General features: G+C 38.7%; 1 protein-coding gene across 2 annotated transcripts in view; it reads left to right on the top strand.

Moving 5' to 3' along the window:
- RAPGEF6 (Rap guanine nucleotide exchange factor 6) overlaps positions 1–22,584 on the top strand; it is a 230,283-nt gene that overhangs the window by 128,604 nt on the left and 79,095 nt on the right. For both annotated transcript variants that reach the window (XM_067566525.1, XM_067566522.1), the window contains exon 7: positions 18,224–18,355. In XM_067566525.1, coding sequence (XP_067422626.1) covers positions 18,224–18,355 — 132 coding nt within the window. The remainder of the gene's footprint in view (positions 1–18,223; positions 18,356–22,584) is intronic.

The following is a 22,584-nucleotide window of genomic DNA, read 5'->3' as shown; positions in this document are numbered from 1 at the left end:
GAAATGACTGGACAGTTTATTATTTGAAACTCTATTCAGTAGGGATGAAAAAATATTTTATTGTTTTTAAAAAGCTGTACATTTGAGTAAGCTTTGTGGTAGATTAGTTAAATTCTGAAAAATATCACTGGTTTCTTAAGACCGATAAATGTTTCTGTATACAAACATAATTGTGTGTGTGTGAGAGAGAGAGAGAGAGAGGAAGAGGAGTGAAATATTTTCAGTAGTAATATAGAGAACAGTAGATCTAATAAGTTTATAAAATATTCATCTGATAAAGATAGCTCTAGGTATGTACATCTACTACCTGTCTTCACAAATTAGTTACTTTAAAATGCAAAACACAGTTTTGAAGAGTGAATAAAGTTTAAAGCTTTTTAATACTGTAATGAAATTTTAAGCAGTCTTTCAACACGCTTAATCTCTAAAGGTATTGTACATATCTTCTAAAGGTCTCTCACCTTGGATTATCCAACCGCTGGTGCATGATATTGATAGGTGACGTGAAGGACAAAGAATTTTCTTCGAGAGCCTCAGTCTGCAGTACATTGGCTTTTGTTCATGCATTGAAAAAGAGTGTGCATGTAAAGCATACAGACACAGCATCTGTGTTTTCTGCCTCTCCTAGCTTGTGCCCTCAGTGTCCTTTTAAGCTGGTTTGCTTAAAAAAGAAAAGTCCTTATTTATTATTTATTAGTCTTTAAATGGTACTGAAAAAAACCAAGAAATCATTTAGCTTTCAACAGCATTTTTGAGCTTCAAAGAGAATCTAATCTAGTCATCCTTGCCTGGTAGCCTGAAGCTATGAGGAGGAGCCCTGAGGATGCCAGGGGGTAAAATGAAGTTAAAACATTATAGGGGCACCTACAAAACAAAATATGAAAACCTGATGGTAAAACAAAATCCCCCCCTCCACCCCGCTGAATAATCAAGCAGAGAAATCACTGTTGAGTGATGTGATGGCACTCTCTTCCCCCAACAGCTGCCTCGTGTTTCTGCAGCACGGCGTCCCCTGAGATTTGGGTCACATGTTTCCTTACAATTGCAACTGTAAGGCTATGCTAGGAGTCTTTCTGGAATCACTATAACGGAATAATCCCTGTTGTAACTATTCCAGAATAAAATCACTTTTATTCCAAGATAGAATATACATATAGGGGTGTTATACCAGAATAGCTATCCTGGGAACTTTCCCTGTGTAGACTTCCTCATTGGTGGGGGCTGGATAGCTCGCTATTAATTTCACCCTCTTTATTTAAAATTTGGCCCAAGTTAGTAGTGACTAATAGCTGTTAGATGATCTGAGTACAGGTGCATTTCACAAAAACAAATGAATAAACAAATCCCAAAACATAGTAATTGGGACCCTTTGTCATTGGTCTCGGCAGAAAGACCAAAAATTTAAGGGAGATTTTCAAAGGCACAAAGGGGAGTTTAAGTGGCCAGCCCCCACTCAGTAATAAAAATGGAAGTGGTAGTGTAGCTATTTATTATTTATATTACCAAAGTGCCTATGGGGCCCTAGTCATAGAGCAAGACCATTGTGCTGGGCACTGTACAGACACAGAACAAAAAGATGGTCCCTTACCCAAAGGACTAATATCTCTAGGGCTAATTGAATCCTATCAGGTCAGGTTAAGACATGATGGTTTCACATCTTAGGGAACCTGTTATGGTGCTCTTTGTGTTGTTTCTATTCTATGTATAAACAGATCTTCAGTTTCTAGTGTTGTCAATATGGGATCCTTCATGAACACTTCATAAAAAAGAAGCCCAATTCTTTACCCAGTTGACTAATTATATTTCTTACTTAGGCTACTATAATATGTGCAGTTCTTTTTATTTAAACTATTTTAAAATTTTATGCACTTTTCACTATTTACCTTATATTAAAAAAACAAAACAAAACCGAACTACAAGAATGCTCAGGTGTTTCAGAGCTCTAGGATACAGTCCAGTGAATTTTTATGGTTCTTGTTCTAGAAATGTATGCTGTATTTTATAATGCTTAAAAGCCAGTAGAGACCTTTTTAAAATGTAGTTGTTGGCTGAAGACTCTAAATGTTTGGGTTTTTTAAAATCATGAACATTAAAGATTGCATTGTAAAGTTTTTTTTCAACAAGTCTTTGTTTTCTTGTTGTTTTGTTATAATAAAACTTTTAAGGTGAACTTAATAGATATTGGTTGATTGTAAGAAATATCTGGAATATACAATTATTTTATTTTACTAAAGCTGTGTTTTTTCAACCGTTTCTCATTTGCAGACCAGAGGTTGAAAATCACTGGACTAAAGGATCAAGTTGTTAATGATCAATGACAAGGATTTGTTTATAATAGACTTAGCACAAATTCGCCATTGCTTTGTTAAATTGTTAACTGGAAATTGCTAAAGAGAATAGTTTTTGTAAACAGGAGCATATAATGTACACAAAAGAGATTAATGTGCCTCCAACTTTGCAGACAATAATAAAGGTATAATACCATTGAGGGCTTCTGGGACCGTAAACTATATGAGGGAAGCCACACTGGTTCACTAATTTTACTGAGAGCCTTCAACATAATTAATTTTCTATATTATTCTTGTCATGTGTGATACTTAAAAAGGCTACAGTCACTATCTATTTCCATGTCTCTGGTACACTGTGCTTCTGTTGTAACACAAGGAAAAGTACATTAGTGTATCCCTAATACCTTCAGTATATATCAGCTTCAGAGGGAATGAATGATACTTTGAAGTTTCTTTCACCAAGTGTTGAAGCTTTTCCTCGTTATGCCTGCCATTAATTGCCTGACTTTTCAGAGGTTCCCAATGCCTGCAGCTTTCATTGACCTTAATGGGAATGGTGGACACTCAGCATCTGTGACAATCAAGCCACTAGTATATTTTATTGAACTACTTTATTCTTTGAGTTAAAATGCTTGAAAAAACAGCTACAGCCACACTTCAAGAAGTGCTTTTTCACTTTTGTTGGCATCTCTCTTTTCTTTATTTTTTAGTTCTGAGAATGAAACAGCAAACTTTAAAATTATGTATAATGGTTTAATATTAAATACAAAATAATTCTACTGTTTATTCCTATGAATATATTGAAGTATTTCATCTTGACATAAACTCATGACTGGTACGCTTCTAGTCCATGTGCTTGTCATTAATTGTTCCTCAAGAAAAATCTGAAGATCTGATATTGCTATAAAAATAGGTATTTGTGGAACTGATATAATTTTAAAAGGCCACTTTACAGAGTATATATTTCAGAAACTAATTAGAACAGCTGTGCTCAATTAATTTTCCACAATTCCTTGCAGATGGAATTTGTTTTGATTCAGCATTGTAGTGTTATTTCCTTCTATTAACAACTGAGTCTTTTGGATATCAGGAAAAACTTTTGTTTAAAGTTGATTATTGACGGAGAGGTAACTTTAGTATCATCAATTGTAACAAAATAAATATCCCAAATTAATTCCATTTCTAATGCAAAAAAAATTACTAATTCAAGATTCATCCTCATTACATACAAAGCAATGATATGACATACATGCTGATATCTGTCCTGTTCTTGATTGTTTTTGTTTTTTCCTCCTCTTCTTCTGTTTACTTCCCACCATTTTATACTTATGTTCAACTCATCTCCTACAGATGTGTAAGTTGGGGAAATGACTTGGGGGAAGGAAAGAGGGGGAAATCTGACATCAGTTTTTTCCAGAAGGAATAACCTTTAAAACAAGAAATCAGAATAAACAATCTAATCCCCATCTTGCTGTTTAATGCATGCATGCATAAAGTAGGAAGGTAACCATAGTCAAGTGAACAATTGACCCAATTGAGTGCATAGTGTGTTATCAAACGTTCTGATTAAACATTCATATTGAGAGTAGTCTTGGAATATTTCATTCAAACAAGTTCCGTTGCTAATCGTCAAAGTAAAAAACTGCTACTACATTTGAATTATACTGCATTTGCACGTTTGCATTGTTTATTATTTATTATTCTTATTACATCTTCCCTGAGATTAAATCCCTGGGATGCTCCTTGGTCCCTAAGGTCCTGAACCACACCGGAGCAAGATCACCGATCCCAGTAGTGGCTCCCGTGACTTCTGAGTCCGTTCCCTTTGGTCCTACAGGGATCTTCAGACTCAAGCTTGTAGTACAAGAATCGAATCAGTCATCAGTGCAGCAAATATCATCATCCCTAGATGATTCTCCTATGCTGGAATCTTCCTCTCCCTTGGTGCCCAAGGATTTTAAGGCGTATCAGGACCTCCTGAGGCATATAGCTGCTACCTTGAGTATCCAGGTGGAATTCCTGAAGAAGAATACACAAGCTCCTGGATATTTTCCAACTATCAGCTCCAGGGAAAGTAGTCTTTCTGCTAAACGATGCTCTCCTGGGGACTGCAAGGGCCCTCTGGAATACTCCAGCTTCATTGCTGCCTATGGTGAAGCATTCAAAAAACAATACTTCATTCTCACACAAGGATTTGAGGGTTTCTTTCCCACCTGGCCAGTATCTCCCTGGGGGGGACTATAGCAAACAGGTCTGAGCATGGAAGTGTATAAATCTACACCCAGAGATGGAGAGTCCAAGAGGATGGACTTGATGGGGAGAAAGATTGATTGTCTGTGTCTCATCCTGAACTGCAGGAGGTTGATATTGGTTCCAACTCAAAGAATCAAGTTTATTGGGGTCCTGATAAACTGTACAAATTCAAGAGTGTTTCTGCAAATTGAACAATTCCAGGTGATTTTCCACTGATGTCTGGAGTTGCAATCCCAACCCTCAACCACAGTCCTAATGGGCCTGAGAGTGCTAAGCCATATGGCTACATAAATGCAGGTAGTTCAATATGCCAGGCTACACCTTCATCTTATTCAGATGTGGCTGAAGTTGGTCTATCGTCTGCACCACCTTGGACTGGCTGGTCAGTCTTTTTCTTCCGATACTGGATTCCTCATGGTGGTGGACAGTTCAGGACAACGTGTGCCAGGATATTTCCTTCATTCGGTCTCAACCGAGTCACCGATGTCGTTTTAATAGGTTAGAGAGTGCAACTGGAGTCATAGTAGGTTCAAGACCTGTGATCAGAACAGGAAGCTTCTCTGCATATCAATTCCCTGGAGATTTGTGCTATCTACAATGCTTGTCAGACATTTCAAGACCGCATCAGGGTCTCGGCAATACCAGCACGATGTATTATGTGAATAGATGGGGCGGGGGGTTGGCGGGGGCAGTGAGAGAGCAGATGTGGTTTCTCAGGAAGCAATCAATCTCTGGCTATTTTGCACTGGGGAAAACATTACCCTCATGGCCAATCACCTACCTGGGATTGGATCTACCATCACCTCAGCAGGAATTTCTCTTTGACTCACGAGTGGTCTCTGAAGCCTAGTTTCCTGTGATCCATCTTTGCAGTTTGGTGTATCCAGACAATCCACCTGTTTGTCACAAGAGAAAACAGGAAAGCCACCTGTTTTGTTCCCCAGAGGGTCTCAATCCAGGGTGCTTGCTTTTCACTTGAACTGGGATTTGGAACTCTTGTATGCCTGTCCTTCAAGTCCAATCATCCCACAGGTCCTTCTCAAGCTGAAATGGGACTGCACTAGGCTCATTCTCATTGCTCCAGTGTGGCCAAGGACAATGTTGGTTTTCCAACCTCCTCTTGTTATCTGTCTGGCCTCCCCTCCTCTTCACCCTGACCTCCTGACTCTCAATCATGGTCAAGTTTTGCACCCAACACTCAGCCCCCTGCACCTCAAAGGGTGGATGCTGCATGATTAGATGAAGAAGAGGAACGATTTTTGGAGGCAATCCAGTAGGTAGGTCTTGCTTAACAGTCGGAAACCCTCCACTAGGGCAGCCTATTAGGCTAAGTAGAAACGGTTCTCAGTATGGTAATTAACCAAGGGAATGCAACCAATGCAGGCTTGTATCCAGGGCACCTGGGAGTGCTGTTACACCTTCAGTCTTCTGGCCTTGTGCTTAGCTCATTGAGAGTCCACTGGGTGGTGATTTTGGCATTTCATCCATGTGTCCATGGGAAGTTGGTGTTTTCAAACCCCATGGGCGTGAGGTTCTTTTAGCGGCTTGTATGGAACCTCCATTCAAGTCTCTGGCAACCTCTTCTTTGTCCCTTCTGGGTCAGAAAACTGCCTTCTTTGCAACAATTGCATCTGCAAGAACAGTGTATGAATTGCAGGCTTTGATGGTGGAGCCTCCCTACATGCAGTTTTCTAAAAACAAAGTGACCCTGCAGCCTTACTGTAAGTTTTTATCTAAGGTCATTTCCCAGTTTCACTTGAACCAAGTTACAGATCTACTAGTGTTCTTCCTAAGCCATATTCAACCCCAGAGGAAGAGTGTTTTCACACTTTGGATGTAAGGTGATGTCTAGTGTTTTATCAGGACAGAACTAAACCTTTTCATTCCTTACCATGTCTGTTTCAGTTGCAGACCGAATGAAGGGTCAAGCAGTCTCTTCACAGACATTCTTCTGGTGGTAACTTCCTGTATCATGAAAGCATACGAAGTAGCTTAGGGTGTACCTTCTTAAGGGATATGAGCTCATTCCACAAGAGCTCGGGTGATGTCAACGGCATTTTTAAATGACATTTCTATATTAGACGCGTGTAGGGCAGCCATGTGGTTCTCTGTGCATATTTTCAAACTACTATGCCATTACAGCTGCGTAAAGATCAGATACAATCTTTGGGAAGGCCGTCCTGCAGTCCTTCTTTAAATCGACTCCAAGCCCCACCTCCTTCAATTATTGCTTGTGAATCACCTGCATAGAAGACACAGCTGCATCTATTCAAAGAAGAAAAAACAGTTACCTACTTTTAACTGTTGTTCTTCGAGGCGTGATGCAGATGTTTATTCCACGACCTGCCCTGCATCCATTCTGCATTGGAGTCTGCACTTCTGAGATTTGGTGCAAAGGAACTGAGGAGTCAAGGTGGTGCTGCACTTATACAGCCAGGGGAGAGGCTAAGGCTACAGAGCGTGATACTGCTAGGCAAAGTTCTCTGGCTCTGGTGCATGAAGTGCACACACTTGTATAGAATATACATCTGCATTGCATCTCAAAGTTGCAGGTAGTTAACTTTTTTTTGTTGTTGAAATATAGACCTTTTTTATTAGAGTGCTGTAAAAATTACTTTAAAGAAATCAAGGCCCCATTGGAAAATATTTTTAATTTCTGATACATAAATCTCACTGCGTGATTTTTAAAAATTCTTGAAATAAATAACTTGCATTTCATTTCTTTAAAAATCATCTGATGTCCAGTTCAGAAACCAAAATAGTATTTCATCTTTGAAAAACTCACATTAGAGAAATATTGTCAGTCTTTAATGGTTTCTCTCCTCTCATTAATGACAAATGTTTGCTTTTATATTAATGGTAGTAGCTGAGTAGCACATATGGCTAAATGAATAATTTAGATAGAAGCCTTACTTCACATACCCAGCAAATGGCCACAATGCCATAAAATATCTGAGCCTTGAGATAAGATAGAAATTAGTTGTTTTCTTGGAAATGCCATGAATGTCCACTTTCCTATAATGTGAAAAGCATATTGCATATGGTGTAAAAAGGCTGAACAAAACCAAGTCTGTTCAGTAGATTGGTTTCCACTGTACATCACTAATGCTGTGTTGCGTTCTTATGGAATAGAGTAGTAGTTCTGTTTGTGAGGCTATGGTTAAGTTTGTAAGCACTTTTACAATAAACCATCTTTTTTTCTTTCAAGACCTTTGTTTTAGTTCTGAATGTTTTTAGGAAGCTAGTTTTTGTACTTATGTATTCACAATTGCAAAAATATTTATGTAAAAACTTAGACCATAAATAGCTGTCATCTAGGGCCTGTGGTACTGTAAGAAACATTTGATTTTCTAAGGACTTTTAGGATCTGGATTTGGTGTGCATGCATAGCTCTCATATGGTGTTACTGACCATATTGGTCTACTCCTAAAAAATTCCCTAAACAGACTTTGACATAACAGAGAGTTATTTTTTTGGATCAGTAATCTGCCCTCCCCCACCCCAAAAGTCTCCAACATAGAAACACATAACATCAACAACTGAGTCCTTGCTATCAGTCAAGGGGATTCCAATTTTAAAAAGTTGGTAGTCATTTGTTAGACCAAGTTGTCTTCATTTGCTGTAATGAATGTCCCTGCTTGAGAAAATAGTTTCGAGGGAATTTTCCTTCTCCTTTTGGAATTATACCTTGTAGAAAAACTAAATGAAAGTAAAATTATGTGATTAATACTGACCACAGTTCTGACCTGAAAATCGATCTAAACTTGGGGCTTACCTCAGGCTGTTTCTTAATACATTGATTTTTCAGATCCTCCATATTATAGGGGCATACTTTTGTATAGTTGATTGTGATTTAAGTCATGCCGTTAACAACTAAAATCTTTAATTGAAACACAAGAATTTAGTATGGATATTTATAAAATCTATCCTAGTAGAATTGAATATTTAATTTTATAGAGTGTATAGCAGTTGTACCCCAAGTCTATCTTGCTTATAGTACACATTTTATAGATTTTATAATGTTTTATTCAGTTCCTTGCCCATGCTTTGATTCCTCTCCCAATGAGGAATCAAATCCTAAGCATTTTCCTTGTAGCTCAGGGGTGAAGACAGGTATACACCACAGTATACAAGATTTCATTTTCATTTTGTGTGGGTAGTATCTTAAAGGATCCAAATGCTCAGTCATGTGTTCCCATATTGGGTGGTGGGGGGATGTACATAGGCTCTATATTGGCAAGAATGATTTTGGGTTTTTTCTTACTGTAAGCCTAATTTTTTATTATAATATCTAACTTTACCTGCTATGCTTCATGTGCTGTAACCATGTCTATCTTTGGAGAAAAATATAGCCTGAGAAGGATGCAATCATTTTCTGTGTTATACTTGCCTACCTGCACATCTATTATACAGTATATAAAATAAAGCCTGAAGAATCAATGTGTTCAAAGATTCTAAGGTCAGAAGGGATCACTTGTGATCATCTAGTCTGACCTCCTGCATAACACAACCCATAGAACTTCCATGTAACAATTCCTGTTTGAACTGGGGAGCATATTTTTAAGAAAAAAATCCAGTCTTGATTTAAAATTGGCAGTGATGGAGAATTCATCACAACCCTTAGATTTTAATTACTACTTGGCACAATTAGCAGATTATCATTGCGGAAACTGATATACCACCTGCTTGTATCCTGCATAGCTCTAGCTGATGCTGTTAGTCACTTTCACTAGCATTAAATACACTCACCTTTAAAATATGGAGAACTTTTAAAGGAAATGTTTAGCCTACACTACTTATGTAAATAAATGTACCCTTCATCTGTAGCATTGTTTCCATCAGTAATGGCATGTTGTTCTGAATTTTCTGACTTCACCAACTAAGCTGCTAATATAATGGCTCATTATATACTTAGGAATAGCTGACTTTACTTGCTGGAAAATATATAAAACATTCCCCTATTGAACATTCTTGCTGCTCAAAAGTAGAGATGGAGAATACAATTAAATGTACAATTGCTCTCCAACTTGTATAAAATATTTAGATGCATAGATCTCTTACTTTGTACCTGCTTAGAAGATTTTGAAGCCAGTTGTGATTTTAGCATGGGAAATAAGACTAAAATGTTTGCAATTCAATAAGAAGGGCACAAGTTAATTGAAGAGCAGGGAAATTCCTTATGTAAAGGGGAACAATTCTTGTTTTGTTCTAAATGGTGTAATTTCCTACCTCTAAACATGAGTGGCGTGATCCTCATCATAAAAGCTCTGTGTCTGGCTGCAGGAGGATTCCCTGTCTCAGGCACTACTCAACACAGCTGTAGGGCTGTACTCTGAGGGCTCTGTTCCAAGTTCTGGTGTAGAGGGCAGGGCAGGGCTGGGAGATGCAAGGGGCATGTTGGGGGCAGAACGGCAGCTCACAATGCTCTGGAGATTCTAGGAAGTCAGAGGGGCTGATGTAACTTAGCCAGACCTTCAGGACAGTTTGAGTTGTGCTGGAAGCCTCTGCAGATCCTGGATCAGCTGAGGATTGGGAGGGCACAAAGGTGGCTCAATGCCACCTTAGCTCCCCACCATTTGAGATGAGAGTTTTGAATTCTGCCTTCTAGAGTTGTAGGACAGAATTGCACTCTAGTTCCTTATGTATTGATCCAGTTATGCTTCCAAATACGATCCTTGACTCTTCTTAGTTCATATAATACATCTCTCTTTCCTCATGTAAGCTTGTCTACTCATATGGCTTCAACTGCTTTGTTTATTCTGGCTACTCTCAGATCTATCTCTCTACATCTGACCTGTCTCTCCATTCAGTCCCATATACCAGCCTGTCTTTGTGTCACCTCTTCCACAATATCTCTACGATCTGAACTTTTCTGTGTCCAAACAGCAATAACGTTATGTAGTTCTTGTGCAAGATTCTGTACCACCGTTATGCTAGGTTTTGTGTAGGGGTTCTCAGAAAACAGTCTGTGGCAGTCTTTCTCAGCTCTTGTATGTGGGGAATGTTCCCCCAACCAGATCTTGGGCTTTTAGAGCTCCTTTATGCTTCTCTTGCTTCTTTTACCCCACATACAAGGGCAGGAGGTTCTCAACCCATCTCTCTTTCCTTCAGTATTGCAGCATCTCACCATCCTATTTAGCCCCCAACACTCACGTTGCTGCTCTCCATTGCTGTACAAAATATAGCCACTGAGATAACTTTCTTAGCTTAGTCCATCAGTTGATTCCCCCTTTGAATTCTTCCACTGCTGCAGCATATCACATGGCTGCTTCTTGCCCTCTATCTTCTATTTATCTTAAGGTTTTATAATGCTGTTCATTACTATAGTTTCTGATCACCTTTTATGTAATATTGAGATTAAAAGCCAAGGCCTTAAGGGACTTGTGGACTGGTAATGGGTAGTATTTAGCATTTGGTACGTGTTATTTTCACTAACTCTGCCACATTCTGAACTGCTTTGTACTCCAGTTTTCCCCTCCTCCATCATTGCTTCATTAGCAGGCTTCAGCTGTTGGCCCAGAGAATGGTACATGATGCCAGTTTTTCATTCCTCAAGACCATGTGTGCCACCTTTAGAACACTTCAATAGCATATGCTCAGTGAGACTTGCAGAGAGCTTTCATTTCTAGGTTTGTGTGGCAAAACAGAAGGCTTCCAAGACAGATTTTTCTAAGAAAAAATGGTATTTTTCATTTCTTTATTTAGCTAGTTTAGAAGGCAAATTGCTTAATAACACTGCAAATGAAATGTACTTCAATTGTTAATGCATTATTTCATTTTGTGATCACTCACTGTACATTTTCCTAACAGTGAGAGGGCAGAAGTAGGTGGCTGTGAAAACCATTTATTTGAATTTCTTGACTTTTTTGCCTGCAAACTCTCAATCACAATATAACATTTTCATGGTTTCTTGCATTTTAATTTCCTTTATTTAGGAAAAAATTAATAAAGGTGATACAAGCTTTAGAGATTTAAGAATTTGGTATTTCAGAAAATCAGACATATGATAGTACACTATTTTATATAAGATTGTATTATTCTGTGAAAAATCATCAATTAAAGTGAGATATAATGTCTCCTTTTGCATGAGTATTTATCACATAAGTACACAGAAATCTGGGATTTTGCATATGTAGATATGCACTTATCTAGCCAGGATGTTGGGGGGAATATTTACCCATGTTGCTAATGAAATGTGTGTAAATGTAGACATGCAAGTGGGCACTGTTATTTAAAACTCCTTAGAATTTATTTTTTTTCTTATTGTGCACAAATATGGGTAACATACTGCTATGGTCATCACAATAGTTTCTCTCACACAAAAAAGCAAAGTGAATAAGTATGTTATAAATAATGAGTGAAAATACAGTAGCTGAAAGTACTTCAGACAATTGTAAAACACTTTTTAGCAACTTTATTACCAAATCCTACAAGTCATTCTCATAGCCACTGTCATGTTGTTACAAAAACTTATCAGTGTGTTACAGCTCAGTGAGCTCTGATGGGAGGAACAATCAGTTTGGGTGATAAAGATGACATATAGAAGACAGGAACTGGGATTTATTTTAGGAGATCTGTTAGAATGGCTGGCTGCACTTAAAGGCCACTTGTCTCAAATAAAACTTATACCCGCTCTACACTGAAGATACATTATTACACATAACCCTTATAGCAAAATGGTACTTTGTTTGGTAACACAAGGTCCAGCGTGAACATCACGAATTCTTTTGTCTGGTTTATAAGCAGTAGGAGTGAATATGCATGTTACCAGTAGGAAGGGATATCTGTTCTATTATAGTTTGAGTAATGGACCAACAACAAATATTCTACATGCAGAGTTGTTGTAGCTATCAGTCCCAAGATATTAGACAAGGTGGGTGAGGTAATATTTTTATTGGACCAACTTCTGTTGGTAAGAGAGACAAAATTTTGAGCTTACACAGAGCTCTTCTTCAGGTCTGGGAAGGTACTAAGGGTATGTCTACACAACAAAGAAAAACCGGCAGCTAGCCAATGCCAGCTCTCTAGGGCTGCCGGATTGTTTCATTGCTAGGTAGACTTCTGGGCCCAGGTTCTAGGACCTTGTAGGGGGTGTAGACATATCCTAGGAGTGTCCCAAATACAAGATGGAACAGATTGTTTAGCGTAGGTATAGGTAGTTAACACACATTTCAAGGAACCATTCAAGGTGAAGTGGCCTTTTAACACCCCTCTAGTCATAGAGGGAGGGAAGGCAGTTGTTAGTGGGTTGTAGATTGTTGTAATAAGCCATACATCCAGTGTTTCTATTCAGTTCATGATTTTTAGTGTCTAGCTAAGTTATGAATTTAAGCTCCAAGGCTTGTCTTTTTGAAAGCGTTCAGTTTTCCTTTGAGGATGAGGACTTTGACTTTGTGAAAGATGTTCACCCATAACTTTGCTAGACCCTGAATATAGAGATACTGGATTTATGGCTTATTACAACGATCTACAACCCACTAACACTCTCCCCCAGCTGCTTTCCTCTCTCCCCGTTTCTTTTCCCCCTCATGACTCGAGGGGGAAAGACAAGAAGAGTAGAAAGCAGTTGGGAGGAGTGAAATATGGGTTACCTACTTATGCTAAACTATCTGTTCCACCTTGTGTTTATATGTGACACTCTTAGTACCTTTCCCAGGCCTGAAGAAGAGCTCTGTGTAACTTTGAAAGTTTCTCTCTCACCCACAGAAGTTAGTCCAGTAAAAGATATTACCTCGCCCACCTTGTCTCTCTCAAAAATATTCGGTCAGTCTGTGAAGGATTATGTGGTGTGTTTACTGAAACACCTAAAGTGCATGTACTTGTATACTATACACGATATATGAGACAAATAGCTTTAGTGGCACTGATGGATACTGTTCTATTGTCGATGAATGGAGTGCAGATGTCTATTCTTATTTTCCTGTACCAAACAGTGTCAACCATAAGATACTGCTTTTCTGCCTAACAGAGGCGCCAGGGTCCCAGAGGAATGTACTAAAATAGCAGTTTAAATTCTTCCTGAAAGGATACACTCAAAAAGTAGTGCTGAGAAAACTGCACCTTCACCACCAGGCCTCTTAATTATGGAGTCCCACAAAGATTAATTTTCTGTCTGGTCCTACTCAACATCTACTAGGTGAACTGGTAAGATAACATGGACTCAAGTGCCAGACAGCTCATGCTCATGCTACACCACATACAGCGGAACCACTGCCTTCAACATGGTCCAGTGCTAGGACAAGATCAGCTCGTGGATAAAGCTGGTTAAAGTTGGTTGAAGCTAAACCAGAGCAAGAGCTATGTGCAGAGGAAAACACTTCTAGAAAGTTGTAGCCACAGTGCAATCTCATTGCTTGAAGGCATGCACCCACAATTGGTCAGTTCAGTCCATAGTTTAGGAATGCTCCTGGATTCCTCGCTGATGCTGAACTCTCATGGAATATCTGAAAGTAATGCTTTCTTAATACCTTTGGTTGGCAAGGAGATTCCAGCTTATCCTGGCAGACAATAACCTGGCCTTGATTATACATGACTTCATCTCCTCCTGTCTGGCCTACAGCAATGCAGTATTCCTGCAGAATGAACTTTATGTAGGGGTAACCTTCAGGAAGATGCATTTCAAAGGATGACTGAACTATAAAAATGAGGGGCAAAATAGTGTGAGCAACTGACATGAGTCCAATTTCAGGACAGCACGATCTCATTTGCGGGACATGACGGGACACGGAGAAATTAAAATAAATAAATCCCTTTAATGTAACCAAGAGCACTAATTTCACCCCGTAGCAAAATAGCCTGTTTCAGGAAGCCATGGACAGTTAAAACCTCACGTTTAACTAAATCCTGCATTCAGTAGCTAGCCGCTAGCTATCTATGTAGCTAGCTTGCTAGCAAGGTAAACACACACACAACAATTAGTTAGTAGTGGTGCTACACCTTCTCAAAGATTTTCTCCTCTGGATGTCACTATTTCTCAACATTTCATTAATTAATTTGCTGAGTGTAGCTATAGTTAGTTAGCTAGGTGTAAACCCTTTTCAGTAACAACAACTAAACAGATTTTTGATGATTTTAGTATTCAATAAATTCTAATGAACTTATTTAAAACAACATAAAACTCATCATACAGAGCATCCACATCGAGTTTTACTTACCTCTGTCTCCTAACATAAACTTCTAACTTTATGTCTGTATTTCCTCTCAGATCAAGCAGCTTCCAGTAGAGCCTTCTCTTTCAGGACATGCAAATAAAGCTCTGGGCAGTCTTGCTAATAGTTCACTTTGACCTGAATCTCACTCTTGATGAGGTCCACACTGCTCCAGTTCCACTGGTTAGTCCATGCAACTGTCAGTAGTAAAAACAGTCTCTCAAAGAAGGCATTGGTGACAGGAATGCTCAAAACAAGTGAGTCCAGGATAGTCACGGTTGGCATTTTCGTGTTCCTCAGTAAAGTACACCATGTCTTTCCCATAGGATCTGTTGAGGTTGCAGTTTCTTTCAGACATGGCAGAACAACACAAAACTCATCATAAAGAGCATCCATGTTGAGTTTGGTAGACATCTGAAGGACTTCCACTGCTTCACAGACCTCAGAAGAGCTGAACTCTTTCTTCAGAGCTAGGCATGCCAGTTGCTTCAAGTGATTCTTGTCAGAGAAATCAAACCATTTTGTCAGGTATGTGTAAGCATACTGGTAAAACACTAAAAAGTCATCTTTGATTGAGGCAGACTGTGATGCAGGAATTTGTTCAGGAGAGAGTTTGTCTCAAATCAAAAAAAAATCAGTTTTTCTTTGCTGAATTTTCAGTCTGAGGTTGGAAATTAGTTCATATAGTTCACAGGCTGTCACCTCATTTTCCTCAACAAGGAAAACACACTCATGGAACATCATCAGTGCATGTTGTAGGAATGGCATGTAGATTTCAAGGTCATCTGGTATTCCCTCACCATCCTTGTTGTTTTTGAAGTATTTCCACAATGATCTAGGACATTCATCTTCCCCAAATGACAAAAAGTGTAAAATCATGTAATCTCTTAACTGAAGGAAACAAACTTAGCCACCTTGTTGGCACATTTTTGTACACTGTCTTGTACTCCTCTGTCACAAAATCAAACATGCTTTCAGTTGGTGGACATGTTTGGTGGATAATGAGAAGTGGCTGTAAATTTTTGTTACTATTCCCTCGATATCCAGTCTAAGCTTGTCTGCTGCACGGCACGCACATTTGTGTATTATGTGTGCCACACAGTTCGCTTGTGTGATGCTTACTATTCTGATCTCTGAGCTTTTGGAAAACAGAGTTATGTTTTCCATAATATACACTAGCATTGTAGGCTGCGTAGGCAAAGACCTTGTCTAAATTCAGGCCATGTTTGTGCAGCCTTGCAATAATCTGAGTGAATATGGCTTCAGCTGTATCTTTGTGATTGTTATAGAAGTCTAGCAATTTATTCTGTACACCAAGTTCTGGCATCCAAAATCAGAATGTGAAGGGAAACAGTTTTGTACTGCCATGGTTTGAGGCAACAGAAAAGAAGGGCCTCATATCAACTTTTGAGTCACTCACTGTCTTGACCATTTTGGTATTTAAATCATTGAAGTACTTTTCGACAGAGGCTGGAATCAAGAAATACAGTACACTATAGTTTTGTTCCACAAAGAGTTGATCTATAGGAATGTCCATGGCATGCGTACTGTGTGATAGGCATTAGTCATTTCTGCAGCAGTTACTTTGTCTACATTGCTGTCCTTTGGCCTTATGAAGAAACTGGACATTGAGTTGTTTTTTCTCTCTTTGTAGTGCATTTTTTATGTGGGACTCATCTGTGCAATGCTGCTTTACATCCGCCTCCCCTGTGTGTAAAATTGTAAAAGCTCTCTGGCAGACTGTGCATTCCACTTTCTGAGAATCTCCTGAAACAGTCACAAACTTAATCCAGGGATATGCTCTTTCCCAATCTTTATTGTAGGAATACAATCTCTTTCTTGTTCTTGGAGGATCCATTCACTTTGTTTAACATTAAGTCCAAAAAATTTACCATAATATCTATATATTTATGCATTGTGCACATATAGCGTCATGCCACTAAGCCCGCCTGATCGCTTTCCCCAGCCAGCACCAGTATTTACTATGAGGCTTGCCATGGGTAGCACATGCATTTCTGGGAGGTTTTCATCCTGCTCTGCCCCGTGGCCAGTCCCCACCCCTTCTGCCCAAGGCCCTTTCCCACCTGGCTCTGCCCCTTCTGTGCCCCCCTGCACTCACCCGCCTGCCCGCCAGCCAACCCTGAGCCCCTTTAAGTCCCGCACGGAGTGGAGCAGCCTGGCCAGATAGTGGTCTCCCACCCCCTACTCTGTATTTTGCCGGACATTGTGGAGTCATTGCAGGACGTGGGACAATGGAGCCAATTGCGGGACTGTCCCCGATTTGCGGGATGGTTGGTCACCTTCACTTATCCCAAATAATCTTTCCCTATCCGTGTCTCTCTTTCACCTAAGAAGACAATAGAAACAGCCTTTGGACATTGGGAGCAGAACCAGACCTAAGAATTTGGTCAGCTGTGTTGCTGGGAATATGTGGCAAGGGAATTCACCTTGAACAAAGTCTAGTTTGTTCAGTTTTAGCACTAGGAAGCATTTTATCTTTATTTTTCTTGTGATCATTTCTGACTTTAATTCATTATACTTGTACTCACTTAAAATATATCTCTTTGTAGTTAAATAAACTTTTTTTATTCTCTAATCAAAACTAATCCAGTGCCATGTTTAAACTGAATTGTGTGGATAACTCCATTTAAAGTAGTAAACTGTTGGATATTGATCCCCTTTGAGGGGCAATGGACCTAAAATATCTGACCTGCCCAAGAGAGAACTGGACAGTGCACAGAATGATTTTGGGGAAAATTCAGGATTAGGAATATGGTGAGGTCACCCTGCAAGTGGTAGCCAAGGCTGGGAGAAACCAGAGTATGACTAGAGCATGGCAGGGTGCAGCTATACACAGACACTCAGGGTGTCATCTGCATGCTGTTTGTTAGGGGCCCAAGTTGGGGGCTACAGCAGGAAAGCATTGTGAGGCACCACAGATTGCAGGTCAAGGGTGACAAAGCCCTCAACGGACTGGATCACACCCCAGAATGTCATAATTAGATTCTTTGAAAATATTTTTTCAGTTTTTCTGAAACTGAGAAAAACATTCCTGTTTCCAGTTGTATGTGAAAAGAAAGATATAGATTTACAGAGGGAAGTAAATTTATTTTATACCAGCATCTCCTTTTAGATGAAAATGTGATGAACTCAGAGCAATGCGGATATTTTGATATAAAAAAGGTAGTATTATGACTCTGGCTTCTATAGGTGCTACTAGAATAGCACATTTTGGCTGTTTCAGAACCTACAAGATTAATCCAGTTGACTAAAAGCTATGGTAAAATGAAGTGACGAGCGGAGTCTCACGAAAGCTTGTGCCTACAAAAATTAAATGTGTTAGTCTTTAAAGTGCCACAGAACTCTCGTTGTTTTTGCTGTATACAGACTAACACGGCTACCCCTCTGGAAATTTTCTCCCTATGTGTTCTATGAAATGAAGGCTGAACCAAATGCTTAGCAAAAGCTTTATTCAGTAACTTGTGTTCAAATAAGATTTATTCATATTAGATTATTTTTTCCTTCTTTTCACAGCTTCCAGCAGACCTTACCAAGATGCATCTTACAGACAATCCACATCCACAGGTGACTCATGTCCCTTCCAGCCAGTCTGGATGTAGCATTGCCAGTGACTCTGGGAGCAGCAGTTTATCAGATATCTATCAGGTAAAATAGCAGAAGTTTCTTGGTTTTTTTTTTTTAGGGAGGGAACATTTGTATTGTAACATTCTGCATTTTACCTTTTTTAGTATTGAAAAGTGTAAAATATTACATCACTAGTGTCATTTGTTTATACAAAAACCTTACTGTGCCACTTTCACTTCCATGTAATAAATTTAAGCAAATACTGGATGTTTGATGTTGGGTGCATGTCTGATTTTTCAGATCAGTGCAGAATTTTGTCTAAAGCTATTACATTTTGGCACAGATTTGTTTAAAAAAAATTTACTAATAGGCATACACTGGCATTTTTCCCTTTATTTTACACTCCTATTCTTTGTGCATCTCACCAGCTTTTCTTCCCTACCCCTCACCTCCTTTGGCAGTGAGCTAGGCAAAATTGACCATGAGAAGTGATATGCAGTGTAGTTGTAGCTGTGTTGGTCCCAGGATATTAGAAAGACAAGGTGGGTGAGGTAGATAATGTCTTTTATTGGACCAACTTATGATGGTGAGAGAGACCAGATTTTGAGCAACACAGAGCTCTTCTTTAGGTCTGGGAAAGGTACTTTCAGTATCACAGCAAAATACTACTTATACTAAACAATCGGTTCCACCTTGCATTTTACTGTGATGGTGGGGTGTACCTTTCCCAGATCTAAAGAAGAGCTATGTGTGGCTCAAAAGTTTCTTTCACCAACAGAAAAGTTGGTCCAATAAAAGATATTAACTCACCTTGTCTCCATAAGCAGGGGTGACAGAGGGAGCAGCATAAGATTAGCAATTGTGTTTTCACTTACTTTTATTTTTATAAGACTAAAATAAAGTCTAGGTTTGTATTGGTTAAAAAAATGTATTGTAGTGAAAAACAAAAGTGGAATTATGATGCAGATATAGTTGGGAGTCCATGCAAGACCCTAAACACCACTTACCACATGACTTATATGCGACCTGCAAAAGGAAAGAATTGGATGTATGCATTTTTTTTCCTTCTTTATTATCCATAAAGAAGGCTTGAGGGCTTCCTACAGTCTAGGAAGACAAGCAACAGACAAAGGGTGAGAGTGAGGAGAAAACATTCAATGACCGCATTTGGGTTTTATTTTAATGTGTATCAAATATGCTTTATGTCTCCTTTAAGTATGTATTTTTATTTGGCCAGTTTCTTGTAGGTATAATAAACATAGTAATGTCAATCAAGAGATTCTGTCTCTCTTTGCAGGGTTTGTAGGCAGTTGGACCATTCCAACTTAAACTTATAAACTCATGAAGAACTACTTTCACTATTTTTATAAAAGTCTATTGATGTAATAATATAATATTGTCATGTTGTAGCGTTTCATAGTATTGTGTGATGAGATATCATTCTGTCCACACTGCTCAGACAGTATGGGATATTGTCTTGAAGTTGTAAAGAATCTCTTGCTTTCATTATTTAAAATGTTGGCAGTAGTTTAATAGTTATAATGCAAATGTGGTAACCAGTTAGGGAGTTTTAAGGGTTTCTTTTAAAAACAATAAATACACAATGTGAAGGTACTGTATTGGTTGAGCGCGTGTGAAGAAAACAATTTGTTTTACAAACTTGTACTCTCTGAACATATTTGAGAAAATAATATTGGGCTTTGGCAGTCAGTTTAGTTTCTTGTGAATAATAAATTGTTAGAGTATGCAATAGAAGTTACATTTTAAGTTCAGCAGCAAAACTGATGTCGGTGAAAGGAGAGTATTGTTTTCAATACAAAAAGTTTGACTAATGTGAACCATGCATCAAGTGAAACGTTTGAATTTATAGAACCTTAAACTTATTTTTATTGTTTTGTAGAACCTTTTCATTTCTTTCCAATAGCTGCAGTGATGCTAATAACAGAAGTAGGGGGTCAGGAGAGGATAAAAAGGGGAGATTGAGAACAGTGGAAAGTTTTGTTACCTCTTTTACAAGTTTTGATAACATGGTTTAGATTTCTCCAAGTGTAGTCTGTAGGGCTGAAATGAAGTTTCTCTCATCCCAGCTGTTTCTCTGTTCAGTGTGTTAAACAGAAAAAGAACACTCCCCTATTGAATTCCAGATCAGCAGAAAATTATAGCTGTGTGTGAGAATTGCTAGGACTATGTAGCATTCAACCCTAATTGTTTTAACAAACAAATGAAAATAAGTAATTTTTAAGACTTCTTTTTTTATCATAGTTTCTAGAACAATGGATGTAGACAGAGCTTTCAAACTGACTATCCATGGTATTGTGCCTGTGTCTGTAACGTGGAGTGAATGACCACAGCTGACTATCTTCTCATTTTATATGTATAAATTGTTTCATAATAGTAATAAGACCTACCAATTGATGAACTTTCAGCCTGATAAAATTTCACTTCTCTGGTGGATAAAACTCAGTTTCATTTCTTGCAATGCTTCCCTAACCGAGAGATAAGCAGAACTGAGTGAAGTAATCATATCTAATCTCAAACCTACCCAGTTTGACTCTCCAACTAGACACAACTATGGCTCAAATCATTTCCAATACTTGTGGAAGAAACTGCAGGGTACAGTTCACAAACCGCTACGCAAATGGAAAATTAAGAGTTCAGACAGCCAGAGTAGTTCACTCAAACACCTTGATTTCCTTTAAAAAGTTTGGTTTTATTAATTACTTTTGCTGTAATTTCAGACTTCGCTATTGTAGTTTTGTTTAATTGGTGCAGTGAACATTTTGCTCTAACAACATGAAAACAAAAACAGTGACATTATATGAACGCCTCCTAGAGTATTAGAATCCCTGTCTCTAGATAAAGAAATAGGGTTAGATCTGAAGCAAAACACTGCACTTGAGGAAGTAGGCATTGTTTATGGTACCTTCCTCCTTCCCCCTTAGCCCCCCTCCCTCATCTGCCCCAAAATTCTGGGACCTGCTAGATGTTGAACTGGTCCAAGCGTGTGTCGACTCAGGGCTGCACTTACATACACTGTCAGGTAATAGCCCTCAAGAAGCTGATCTGTCAACAAGAATTGCTGGAGCACATTGGTCTCCAGCTCTGCTCATTCCTATCCCCGACACATACCCTGTCTGTCCCTAGCCCACCCTGGCACAACTCATACACTGCAAGAATCATCAGCTGCTCCCTTTAGGTAACTTTGTTTGTTTAGAAATGCTGAAGTAGCACAAAGGGAGCTTCAGAAGAGTCAGAGAGCTGGCTGGCACTTTTCATCTGTATCTATGAATCTATCTATATATTGCAAGTTCTGGCTTGTTTGGAATGCTACAAAAGCAGTGTTGGTTAAGAGGTTGCAGCACATTTTTAAGAATAAGAAAATATGTAGGTTATTTTTTAATTAAAATATTAATTGAAACGTATTTGTTTTGAATAAAGTGGCAGTTTTAAAAATGTTATCTTTAACTCATCTTGCACCCGTTGCTGCAAGTGCGCTTGGGTGCATTTTGCAAAATTTTGCAGTTTAGATAGAAATGGGGAAAATTAATTAGTCATGAATATAATGACTTCATCAAGGACACCCACCTGATCCCTATTGCCTTTGAGGAAAAGGATATTGTTCCTAGTTTAATAAGGGTTTTATGTATCAATAATAAGATCTTGCAATGCTTTTTTTGGCTGCCACTCTATTATTGATTGTCAAATCTTGATTTACCTTCTTGCTATCCATTTAGTTTAGACATTCTCCTTCTCCGTATTTCTTTGCTTCTTCATCTCTTCCATTCAGCACTTTTGGTGTAGACTGTCAGAGCTGTTGTGCAGCAGTGCTCCCAATTAGTGTTGTGTTTATAAGATTACAATGAGTTGGGCCATGAGAGCTTGATATGTGTTGAACACCGATTCCCCAAAAAAGGACTCAGTCAGTGTGTGTGTGAAGTGCCTTTCACCCAGAACTTCTGTGTGGCAGTCAAGTGTGAAAGAAAATGTGTAGTGTGAAATTCTTCCCATAGAGACACCACGAGGTGGGAAAATAGAGGGAAAAAATGTCTTTTATAAATCAGTTTAATTAATCTGAAGCGACAAATGCTATAATACATTCATCATAATCAAATGATTATTGCATGGTGACACTACAAAACAGAGTGAAGGTTGCTTGGGTGCCTCAGCTGTACATTTCTATATCTTAAGGGAGTTTTTCTGGATTTCTGTTACATGTAACCTTAATTCTGAATTTCTTGGATTTGTGAGGCTTGGCTTTGGAATGATTAAAACATCAATATAATGTTTTTTACCATTAAATTACTGATACA

This window comes from Emydura macquarii, unplaced genomic scaffold (genome assembly GCF_026122565.2).
Source record: "Emydura macquarii macquarii isolate MOO-44397 ecotype Brisbane River unplaced genomic scaffold, CSIRO-AGI_Emac_v2 contig_2768, whole genome shotgun sequence".
NCBI lineage: Eukaryota > Metazoa > Chordata > Testudines > Chelidae > Emydura > Emydura macquarii.
Note: the sequence above shows the minus strand (reverse complement) of the source record. Positions and strands in the feature narration are given on the sequence as shown.